At 42.3% G+C, this 12,493-nt stretch overlaps 1 protein-coding gene and 1 long non-coding RNA gene across 2 annotated transcripts; both read left to right on the top strand.

The window, feature by feature from the left end:
• The first annotated feature begins 1,682 nt into the window (after positions 1-1,682).
• LOC148997357 (uncharacterized) lies at positions 1,683-2,495 on the top strand. The gene is made up of 3 exons (XR_016147206.1): positions 1,683-1,769; positions 1,854-1,937; positions 2,408-2,495. It is a non-coding gene; the product is annotated as an uncharacterized LOC148997357 (long non-coding RNA).
• A 547-nt stretch (positions 2,496-3,042) lies between these two features.
• Positions 3,043-7,855, top strand: LOC148997358 (uncharacterized). The gene is made up of 11 exons (XM_089119871.1): positions 3,043-3,593; positions 3,668-3,890; positions 4,361-4,526; positions 4,672-4,754; positions 4,835-5,011; positions 5,146-5,253; positions 5,517-5,597; positions 5,809-5,889; positions 6,081-6,161; positions 6,363-6,443; positions 7,778-7,855. The coding sequence occupies exons 1-11, from the start codon at positions 3,043-3,045 to the stop codon at positions 7,853-7,855; spliced, it is 1,710 nt and encodes a 569-aa protein (XP_088975997.1).
• The last annotated feature ends 4,638 nt before the right edge of the window (positions 7,856-12,493 follow it).

The raw sequence follows: 12,493 nt of genomic DNA on the forward strand, positions 1-12,493 counted from the left end.
TCTTGTAGTACTGTAGTGCTTTATCAATATGTTTATGGGTCTGTCATCTGACCAATCACCGCCGATTAGTGTCACGCTAGAGTTAGGAAGCACTATAACACACTCAAAATGCCTATGTTTGGCGTCGTTTACGGTTGCTCAGATCGATCAAACCACAAGGAGTTTTTATCGTGTGGCCAAAGTTGTTGTTCATAAGGGGGGAAAATACAAGAAATTGACAGAAAAACACCGGGAAAAATGCTTTGCAAACCCTCGTCTGCGGTCGGGAAAAGCCAAATGGGAAAATGCCAGTGAGAGTGTGTGTGTGTGTGTGTGTGTGTGTGTGTGTGTTTGATTCAGAACCTGCACCTTCACCACCTTTGGAAAGGCATGTATTAAACTTAACTGACAATTTTTTAAGTGATATACAATAACATATAACATATGTGGGGTGCCTTAAACCTTTGTTCGATTTTTATCTCATTTAAAGTCAAAGAGAATTTCCAAAAGCCTGGACCAAATATGGCAAAGCCTTACAAAATTTGCTAAACCTGGGGCTAATATAAGGGACTACAGTGTCTACAATGAAGCGGATTTATGGGGAGATGTCTGCAAAGACCTTGAAGTGCCGAATACATCAGTGAACCGGCTTAAAATTCGCAAAGCCATTGCACATCTTTGGAAGGTATTTTCTCTTCTGAAAAAAAAATCCATTTAAATTCCATTAATTTTTAATATGGGTTTTTTTGTTGTTGTTGATAATGTCTAATTTCAGGGTTCCTGGGAAACAGCTTTAAATGTTGACAGTCCTCCTGCTGAAACACAGTATGAATCCTCAATTGAAAAGGTAGTAAAACTGTATTTATTTTTACAAAACAGCTCTGTTCTTGCTTCAGTATTAATGACAAAGTCAAGAGTCAAATAATTTCTAAACTATTTAATGTATTTAACATATTTTATGCATATAAAATGTAAAATAACAATAGTTTAGTCATGCTATTGTTGTGATTTACCATGAAGTTATTTTATCTTTGTTTTTATCAGGAAACTTCAGTGATCAAGAGCAGCACAAAAGTGAGATATGATGATGATGTTGAGCAGATACCTTGTGGACAGCACAATTCCTCCTTGGTAATTTATCTGTCAGTTCATTCAGAAGGTTTTGCTATGGTCACTGTGCAATATCATCTATGATGATTGTCAAAGGTTGCACTATACAATTATCCAGGTAGTGTTCATTATGTAACAGGAGACCCACATGTTCACTTGCAGATTTCAGATCCAGTCTTCTCATTAAAAAAATATATGAAAGACAATAACTGCATATTTATGCTATATTTATGTAATATTTATTTTCTATTTACAGTAATAATAGAGTAGGCCATGTTTTCTATAATTATTATTGTTAAAATAATTTAAATTAATAAAATTTGATTATTATCTAAAATTGGAGTGCAACCTCGGATGTGTTAAGTTATATAGAAGCAGTTTAGTTTTGAGACTTTTAATTCCACCTTTGGACATTAGGATGAAAGTGATGTGGGAGCTAGTAATTGGTCTCCATTTTTGGAGCAAGAAAATGAATGTTCATCTTCCTTTGAAAAGGTAAACTTCTTACTTTTTTATTTAAATAACAATCACTTTGTAGGTTATATTTGTATTTATTAAAAATGTCTGTACATGCTCACCTCCAGGACGTGTTGTCTGACAGTGACACTGCAATCACAAGTCATTCAGTAAAGCCGGAGACTCCACTGCTGGAATGCAAATCAGCCTTTCTTGATCAAAAGGTTATGAAGTAAAATTTAAAATGTATTCTATGTTGAATTCTTATTAAATGTTTTCTTTGTGTTGCTGATAATGTCTTTTTTCAGGGCTCCTGGCAGAATTTGACATCATCTTTAAAGGCTAACAGTCCTCAGTCCACACAAAAAGCGTTGGAATCTTCAGGTCAAAAGGTAGTAAAACTGTATTAATATTTTAACAAAACGGCTCGGTTTCTGTTTAAGTTATACATTTAAGGAAAGCAATACTGACAGAATATTAAAAGAATCCTTAAACCTTTTCAATATCATATCACTTTCAAACAAATAGTGAAAATGCAAGTATAGAGAGATTACATGGCAATTTACAAAAATAATTAAAGGGGAAATAACATCCGGGATCAATTTTTTGTTTTTTAAGGTATTGCAACCTTTATTAAACGTTTGGCTCAAAAATGTGTGCTCTCTTTGAGAAATGTGAAATTATAACACATACAGTATAACATAGTTATCTATCTTACAGGTTCAACAGTAAAAAAAAAAATGTTATTTTTATCAAAATAATACAATTCATCTGTTTAATAGTAAAAGCAAATCTTAAAAGCAAAAATAGTAAATGCAAATCTTATTTCAATCAAAAACAATTAATTATTTTTGTGTTACAGGATAGTGACAAGGAATCAGACTTGGGTGAATCAACTTCGACAGAGAACAGTGAGCCAGATGATGCATTCTTCAGGTGTAGTTTGCCACAAGAGCCATGTTTCTTTTTTATTGACAAAAAAGAATGGCAAGACCTGAGGAAGCATCAAAAAGGGAGATGCTTTCAAGGACTGCAGTGGACAAACGTGATTGCCAGAGGAATTCGGTCCATTCACCCATATTGCAGTTTTGGTTTTAAACGCCACTCTGTAAAAACCCTGCAGTCTCTAAAATCCACACCACTATTCAAATGCAATGGCTACTGTCGGTTTGAAAATTGCCCAATTAATGTTACTGTGGAAGTCAAAGATGAGGTCACCCTGAAGGCAGCCGTGGTGTTCACAGGAGGCGAGGTGTGCCACAGTACCAATGAGCTAAAAAGGAGGCCAGTGCATGCAGATGCACACACATCGATTGGAGAAGATCTGGAAACAAAACTACCCAGAAGTACTTGGATTCCATTCAAAAACTCCCTGATATGGTGATGCAGTCTGGGTGCAGGGATGAGGTGCCAACAAAGGAGGTGCTGAAAACAATTTCATGGAGCCAAAGAAAACTGAAAAGACCTCATTCTAATGAACTTTTGAGTCTCCAGATAATGGTCAATGAAAAGAAGGGATCAGAGAATGAAGTCCTGCAGAGGGTCTTGATGCACCCAAAAGGCATTATGCTGTGGTCCAAGAAAACTCTCTCAGTGTTTTACCAGAGGTGCAAAGAGGATATAGTCTATCTGGATGCAACTGGTAGTATAGTTCAAAAAGGGAGCACTACAAGTCCACCATACTATGTGTATGAATTGGTAGTGCGCAATCCTTCGAAGGGTGCATCTCCTCTTCCAGTTGCAACCTACCTGACTTGTGACCACACCACAGCCTCTGTCACATACTTCTTGCAGGCTTTTCAAACTGACTTGATGAAGCAGTATGGGAAAAAAGCAGTCAAAAGGCCAGTCATAATAATTTGTGATGGCTCCCTCGTTCTTCAAAATTCCATTGCTTTTACATTCTGTAAATTGAGTCTAGAGGATCTTCTGCAGAAGTACTTCGAAATTATCACTGGCCAATACCAGACCGAAAAATTCGACATTCCCATTCTTCATAGATGCCTGAGTCACATTATGAAGAATGCAAAGGATCTGTGCAAAAAACAGTAGGTATTTTTTTCAACAGAGTAGTTTCTAAAGCGTTCTGAAATTAATTTATTTTTTCTTGCTATTATTTTAGTATGCAAAAACATTACAAACTTGGCATGCACACATTTGGGCTACTGGCATGTGCATCAACACTGAAGCAGATGGATGAGGTGATTCTTAGTGCCACAGTGGTGTTTTGTAGTCCTTGCAGTGGAGACAATGTTGAAAAGCATTACAAAAACCTGCTAGTCCTTATGGAACAAGTCGGCACACTGGATATTGATGATCAAAACATCACTGCTGAAGACTACAAGGTAATTAACAAAGTGTGACTTCTAATCATGTATAATGTTGTCAGCACATGCTGCAACACATTCTCATCCCAAGACGTCATCTGACTGACGCTTCGCACAGTCACGAGGTATGGTCTTGTGTTGGAATCTCTGACTTGACCTACTTTGATAAATTCACAATTATGTGTGTGTTTTACATCATGTACATGAAGACAAGACATGACAGTTAAATACTTTATTTAATTTAGGATGTGCACTACCTCTTGCTTATTTCCTCTAGAGAGTACTGGCCCACAATGTGATGCAGAATTATTAGTCAATTATCTTTATTCATTAGTATAATTAACATAATTTGAGCATACATTTGGAATGTATTCACAAAATCACTGAAAATTTTATTTGTTTTAAACAAATGCTATGTCTAACTACACAACATTGTGCTACATAAACATCAATATTTAATTGTGTACAATGAAAAAAATTATTTCCAGAATGATGTGGGAACCACCCCTCTCCAGAGCCACTTCCAGCAGGTAATAGAGAGGGCACCTCTTGACTACGATGGCGAAGAAAACAATTACCATGCACCAACATTCATTGCGAGATTGGCCAAGTACTTCCTCCCACATGCAACATTGTGGTCTGGTCTGATGCTAGGTAGGTTTTCTAAACTAACTTATTATTGATGATAACAATATAAATAATTGCACACACACACACACACACACACACACACACACATATATATATATATATATATATTCATATTGTCATCTTATCTTATTATCACGTAATACTTTAGGCGATATTGGTCGTCATGGTACTGGTTCAGCGTACCAGCATTTCAGCAAGATTTTTAAAGAAGTCAGTCAGTCCAAAAAACAGGTAAAACTTAGATTATTAATTTGAATTCATTGATTAAAAGGCAAATTTGTAATTTAATGTGTTGGCTAATTGTTTTTCAGAACTTTACGCAGGACAATCGTACGCAGGGAATCATGGAAAAAAGTCAGTGGGACCTCAAAAAAATTAGGTTCCAGAGGAGGAGACTCACACGGATGGATGACTTTGTGCAGATATACCAACGGATGCATGATGCACAGCTCCGTGAATATGAAGACACAGAAAGATCGAGAAAGAAAGTATGGAAATATTTTTTATGTTTGTACCTTTTACAAAACATTGTCATTTTAATGACTCTTTGTTAAAAACACAAGATGCTGGAAAATATTTCATAAAAAGAGTAATGTATGTGCTTATACGACATCTCTTCCAGTCCTATCGAGTGGAAATGGAACAGTGGAAAAAGAAAAATCAGAAGCGTAAAGGAGTATACGTTTCTCCACTAGTGAAGGGTCTGCCATTCAAACACATTAGAAGCAAGGTAATTTTAATCAGAGGGTATAATAATAATAATTATAATTTCAAATATTACAAATCTAGAAGAATTTGCTGTGAATACGTGCAATTATTTATTAAAAAGCAATTATGTATTTGTATTTAACTGTAACCAGTCTTTTGATCTAATCTTCATGTCGAATTATCTTAAAACAACCTACAATTTGATCTAATCTCATATAGGCCACCAGGTTACTCTTATGGTTTTCTATTTGCTATGTTCATCAATTCCACTATTACACATCACAGGTCGAGAGGAAAGATGATAGTAGTGATGATCAGGTGTATGTGGAGCCCAAAACACCAGAGAAGACGAAAGAAAAGAGAAAGGTAAGAATCATTATGATAAACAGTATATATACTGTATATATATATATATATATATAGACACTTGAGATTATGCTTTAATACCATGTTATCATTGCAATACATGGTTTATTATTGCATTATTACAATTTGATCTAATCTCATATAGGCCACCAGGTTAATCTTATAGTTTTCTATTAGCTATGTTCATCAATTCCACTATTACACATCACAGGTCGAGAGGAAAGATGATAGTTGTGATGATCAGGTGTATGTGGAGCCCAAAACACCAGAGAAGACGAAAGAAAAGAGAAAGGTAAGAATCATTACGATAACGATATATATATATATATATACTTGAGATTATGCTTTAATACCATGTTATCATTGCAATACATGGTTTATTATTGCATTATTACAATTTGATCTAATCTCATATAGGCCACCAGGTTACTCTTATGGTTTTCTATTTGCTATGTTCATCAATTCCACTATTACACATCACAGGTCGAGAGGAAAGATGATAGTTGTGATGATCAGGTGTATGTGGAGCCCAAAACACCAGAGAAGACGAAAGAAAAGAGAAAGGTAAGAATCATTACGATAACGATATATATATATATATATATATATATATACTTGAGATTATGCTTTAATACCATGTTATCATTGCAATACATGGTTTATTATTGCATTATTACAATTTGATCTAATCTCATATAGGCCACCAGGTTACTCTTATGGTTTTCTATTTGCTATGTTCATCAATTCCACTATTACACATCACAGGTCGAGAGGAAAGATGATAGTAGTGATGATCAGGTGTATGTGGAGCCCAAAACACCAGAGAAGATGAAAGAAAAGAGAAAGGTAAGAATCATTACAATATATATATATATATAAAAAATAAAACACTTGAGATTATGCTTTAATATCATTTCATCATTGCATTGTTTATCACTGCATTTGTTTATTGCATGTAATCTCATTGGCTCTCACATCAATCTTGTGTCACGAACACACGGGGGGGACAGACATACCCAAAAAGCAGTATGTTTAATATAGGGTAATCCAAAATCGTAGTCTTCTAGGTAGGGGTCAAAATCCAATAACCAAACCAAAAGATTAGCACCGAAACAAAAACATGAATCATGAACACAGATCTCAAGTGGTGTGACTCCGTACACATAATAACACAGACAGGGAATATCACTGCATGAAAAGTGGGATTTTCGTCAGTAAGCGGCACTGTAGATTGTCATGGAAGTTCAGGTTTACGACTGCACACGGCAATTTACAGGTAACACTCAAAACTGCTGTGAATTGCCGGAAATTGACGTGGGCCTTGCTTGGCAGTTGTCCCCCCATTGTCCCCCCTTCTCCTAAATCTAGAGGAGGCTTTGACATGTAAATGAAAATGCTGTGAGCTATACACATGCAAATAAGGGTAGGGGAGTTTCACCCCAGGTAACATTTTTCTGAAAGGTATAACTTCATTCTAAGACAAGATCAGGCTCAGTATAACCTAATTGCTGTGTTTTTTTTGTTTTTTGTTTTTTTAACATTGCACATAATGCACAACAATTACAACAATAACATGACATCCAAAAAGATAACAATCAACAAATAATAATTTCACAATAAATAAGAAACAAATAAAAATAGGACAGAATTGAACAAATGAAATAAAAACCGGAAAGGGACTATCTCTATTGTGTATAATATTATGATTTAAAAGAAAGTTAGAAACCAGTAATTTGTACTATTTAAAGAAAGAAAATTAGCTTCAATTAGCTTCAATATTTTTTAGCAAATACAATTGTATCACTACATTTTTATCGATACATTTGAGAGACAGAATATACTGAAAACTAAAAATTAGACCAAAAAAAAAAAAAAAACTTCAAACAAGGTTTAGAATTATTCATTTTACTCTTATGAATATGAAATTTTCCTAATAAAATTATAAGATTCATCATAACATTTACGGAAGCAGTTTTCAAAATATATGATAACATCTTTGATGTTAATTCACAGTTATAAACAGATGTTTTTTGTTTTTGTTTTTTACAATTTTTTTTACTGGTTTATTTAATTTAAGTAACCTAATAAAGTTATTTATTTATGCATATATGTATTTTTACATTTCATGGTGGCCTATTTAGGTATATCCACCTTATTCCTAATTTAAAATGAACTAACAGCAGCAGAAAAGTCAAGACAGCCGACGACAGCCTTTCAACCTGAGTCAAAAACCAGTGAACGTAACTCTGATTGGCTGAGGCAGCATATCGTCATAATCCAACCTGTAACGTCAGCCACTCTGATTGGCTGAGGCAACGTGCCAGGCATGTGGCGTGTTTTTTTGAAAGTAACTACACAGCCGTCATGATCGCTGGGGAACCCATCTTTTCCTCTAAATTGAAGGTAAGTTCGTCCAGCTTAGTGAATTCTATGTCCATGTCTACTTATAGTTTTTGGTAGTTTAGCGTTTTTGTCTTAAACTTCACAAATCGGCTGTGATTACTGCCGCGAATGTCCAAGGGTGTTAACCTAACGGAACAGTTTTTTGTTTTGCGTTAGCTTGCTGCTCTTAATTCTTTTTTTGTTTCATTTCAATTTGAACAAATTTGGGACACTAAACTGTACGTTGGGTTGCACGTTGTTATCTGGCTGCAAGTTAGCTACCTGTCACAGTCCTCCGTCTGCACCAGTCTGTCTTGTCTTCAGCACTACACTTCCCAGGATCCTCTCGTCACCCTATCCCGTGTTCACTCCCTCATCAGCCACCTGTTCCTCGTCATCATCATCTGTTTCACCTGTTCTCACCCCATTATGTTTGATTAGTCTGTGTATTTAGTTCCCTTTGTGTTACTCTATGATTGTCGGTCGATGTTGAATGTTACCTCTGTGAAACCCCGTCCTCCTGCCTGTATGTGGAAAATAAATACGTTTCTTTGGTTATCTGGATTCCTCCCGCTCCTTCCGTCTGCACTCCTGTTCTCCTGCACCATACCCCGTGACAGATCGACCGACCACCTAAAGCAACATGGACGCCGGGAGCTTCCAGGGGATTCTACCCCCGATCCGCCGGCCCCGTTGGATACTTGTCCCCAGAAAGCCTGCGCTCACCGTCAGCCCTGCCGAGCCTGCGCTCACCGTCAGCCCTGCCGAGCCTGCGCGCACCGTCAGTCCTGCCGAGCCTGCGCGCACCGTCAGCCCTGCCGAGCCTGCGCTCACAGTCAGCCCTGCCGAGCCCGAGTCTTCACCGCTGGTTCCGTCCAGCTCTCCAGAGACTGAATGCTCTTCCCCGCTGGTTTCGTCCAGCTCTCCAGAGATTGAATGCTCTTCACCGCTGGTTCCGTCCAGCTCTCCAGAGATTGAATGCTCTTCACCGCTGGTTCCGTCCAGCTCTCCAGAGATTGAATGCTCTTCACCGCTGGTTCCGTCCAGCTCTCCAGAGACTGAATGCTCTTCCCCGCTGGTTCCGTCCAGCTCTCCAGAGATTGAATGCTCTTCACCGCTGGTTCCGTCCAGCTCTCCAGAGATTGAATGCTCTTCACCGCTGGTTCCGTCCAGCTCTCCAGAGACTGAATGCTCTTCCCCGCTGGTTCCGTCCAGCTCTCCAGAGATTGAATGCTCTTCGCCGCTGGTTCCGTCCAGCTCTCCAGAGTCTGAATGCTCTTCGCCGCTGGTCCCGTCCAGCTCTCCAAAGATTGAATGCTCTTCACCGCTGGTTCCGTCCAGCTCTCCAGAGTCTGAATGCTCTTCGCCGCTGGTTCCGTCCAGCTCTCCAGAGATTGAATGCTCTTCACCGCTGGTTCCGTCCAGCTCTCCAGAGATTGAATGCTCTTCACCGCTGGTTCCGTCCAGCTCTCCAGAGACTGAATGCTCTTCCCCACTGGTTCCGTCCAGCTCTCCAGAGATTGAATGCTCTTCACCGCTGGTTCCGTCCAGCTCTCCCGAGATTGAATGCTCTTCACCGCTGGTTCCGTCCAGCTCTCCAGAGATTGGATGCTCTTCACCGCTGGTTCCGTCCAGCTCTCCAGAGATTGAATGCTCTTCACCGCTGGTTCCGTCCAGCTCTCCAGAGATTGAATGCTCTTCACCGCTGGTTCCGTCCAGCTCACCAGAGAATGAATGCTCTTCACTGCCGGTTCCGTCCAGCTCACCAGAGAATGAATGCTCTTCACCGCTGGTTCCGTCCAGCCCACCAGAGACTGAATGCTCTTCACCGCTGGTTCCGTCCAGCTCACCAGAGAATGAATGCTCTTCACTGCTGGCTTCATCCAGCTCACCAGAGAATGAATGCTCTTCACTGCTGGTTCCGTCCAGCCCACCAGAGACTGAATGCTCTTCACTGCTGGTTCCGTCCAGATCACCAGAGAATGAATGCTCTTCACTGCTGGCTTCATCCAGCTCACCAGAGAATGAATGCTCTTCACTGCTGGTTCCGTCCAGCCCACCAGAGACTGAATGCTCTTCACCGCTGGTTCCGTCCAGATCACCAGAGAATGAATGCTCTTCACTGCTGGCTTCATCCAGCTCACCAGAGAATGAATGCTCTTCACTGCTGGTTCCGTCCAGCCCACCAGAGAATGAATGCTCTTCACCGCTGGTTCCGTCCAGCCCACCAGAGACTGAATGCTCTTCACCGCTGGTTCCGTCCAGCTCACCAGAGAATGAATGCTCTTCACTGCTGGCTTCATCCAGCTCACCAGAGAATGAATGCTCTTCACTGCTGGTTCCGTCCAGTTCACCAGAGGATGAATGCTCTTCACTGCTGGTTCCGTCCAGATCACCAGAGACTGAATGCTCTTCACAGCTGGTTCCGTCCAGCCCACCAGAGACTGAATGCTCTTCACTGCTGGTTCCGTCCAGCTCATCAGAGACTGAATGCTCTTCACTGCTGGTTCCGTCCAGCTCACCAGAGAATGAATGCTCTTCACCGCTGGTTCCGTCCAGATCACCAGAGAATGAATGCTCTTCACTGCTGGTTCCGTCCAGATCACCAGAGAATGAATGCTCTGCACTGCTGGTTCCGTCCAGCCATCCAGAGACTGAATGCTCTTCACTGCTGGTTCCGTCCAGCTCTCCAGAGACTGAATGCTCTTCACTGCTGGTTCCGTCCCACTCACCAGAGAATGAATGCTCTTCACTGCTGGTTCCGTCCAGCCCTCCAGAGACAGTATGCTCTTCACTGCTGGTTCCGTCCAGCCCTCTAAAGACTGTATGCTCTTCACTGCTGGTTCCGTCTAGCTCTCCAGAGAATGAATGCTCTTCACTGCTGGTTCCGTCCAGCTCTCCAGAGACTGAATGCTCTTCACTGCTGGTTCCGTCCAGCTCTCCAGAGACTGTATGCTCAGCACTGCTGGTTCCGTCCAGCCATCCAGAGACTGAACGCTCTTCACTGCTGGTTCCGTCCAGCCATCCAGAGACTGAATGCTCTTCACTGCTGGTTCCGTCCAGCCCACCAGAGACTGAATGCTCTTCACTGCTGGTTCCGTCCAGCTCACCAGAGAATGAATGCTCGTCACTGCTGGTTCCGTCCAGCTCACCAGAGAATGAATGCTCTTCACTGCTGGTTCCGTCCAGATCACCAGAGAATGAATGCTCTTCACTGCTGGTTCCGTCCAGCCCACCAGAGACTGAATGCTCTTCACTGCTGGTTCCGTCCAGATCACCAGAGAATGAATGCTCTTCACTGCTGGTTCCGTCCAGCCATCCAGAGACTGAACGCTCTTCACTGCTGGTCCCGTCCAGCCCTCCAGAGACTGAATGCTCTTCACTGCTGGTTCCGTCCAGCCCTTCAGAGACAGTATGCTCTTCACTGCTGGTTCCGTCCAGTCCTCCAGAGACAAAATGCTCTTCACTGCTGGTTCCGTCCAGCCCACCAGAGACTGAATGCCCTTCACTGCTGGTTCCGTCCCGCTCACCAGAGAATGCATGCTCTTCACTGCTGGTTCCGTCCCACTCACCAGAGAATGAATGCTCTTCACTGCTGGTTCCGTCCAGCCCTCCAGAGACAGTATGCTCTTCACTGCTGGTTCCGTCCAGCCCTCTAAAGACTGTATGCTCTTCACTGCTGGTTCCGTCCAGCCCTCCAGAGAATGAATGCTCTTCACTGCTGGTTCCGTCCCACTCACCAGAGAATGAATGCTCTTCACTGCTGGTTCCGCCCAGCCCTCCAGAGACTGAATGCTCTTCCCTGCTGGTTCCGACCAGCCCTCCAGAGAATGAATGCTCTTCACTGCTGGTTCCGTCCCACTCCCCAGAGAATGAATGCTCTTCACTGCAGGTTCCGTCCCACTCACCAGAGAATGAATGCTCTTCACTGCTGGTTCCGTCCCACTCACCAGAGAATGAATGCTCTTCACTGCTGGTTCCGTCCAGCCCTCCAGAGACAGTATGCTCTTCACTGCTGGTTCCGTCCAGCCCTCTAAAGACTGTGTGCTCTTCACTGCTGGTTCCGTCCAGCCCTCCAGAGACTGAATGCTCTTCACTGCTGGTTCCGTCCAGCTCTCCAGAGACTGTATGCTCTTCACTGCTGGTTCCGTCCAGCCATCCAGAGACTGAACGCTCCTCACTGCTGGTTCCGTCCAGTTCCTCCGAGCCCGAGCTCTCTTCTTCGCTGGGCCCGACCAGCCCAGCCCCAGAGACCGTCCAGCCAGCGCCAGAGACCGCTCAGCCTGCTCCGCCCTGGCCACGCCCTCAGTCTGCTCCGCCCTGGCCACGCCCTCAGTCTGCTTCGCCCTGGTCTCGCCCTCAGCCTGCTCCGCCCTGGCCACGCCCTCAGCCTGCTTCGCCCTGGTCTCGCCCTCAGCCTGCTTCGCCCTGGCCACGCCATCAGCCTGCTCCGCCCTGGCCACGCCCTCAGCCTGTTCCGCCCTGGCCACGCCCTCAGCCTGCTCCGCCCTGGC

This window comes from Pimephales promelas, chromosome 2 (genome assembly GCF_988280905.1).
Source record: "Pimephales promelas chromosome 2, fPimPro1.hap1.1, whole genome shotgun sequence".
Lineage (NCBI taxonomy): Eukaryota > Metazoa > Chordata > Actinopteri > Cypriniformes > Leuciscidae > Pimephales > Pimephales promelas.

Excerpts from the sequence above, each read along its gene's own strand:
- LOC148997358 (XM_089119871.1), top strand. The coding sequence starts at position 3,043 with ATGGTCAATGAAAAGAAGGGATCAGAGAATGAAGTCCTGCAGAGGGTC. Across the intron at positions 5,598-5,808 it reads AGACGAAAGAAAAGAGAAAG|GTCGAGAGGAAAGATGATAG; the intron begins GTAAGAATCATT and ends TACACATCACAG. Across the intron at positions 5,890-6,080 it reads AGACGAAAGAAAAGAGAAAG|GTCGAGAGGAAAGATGATAG; the intron begins GTAAGAATCATT and ends TACACATCACAG.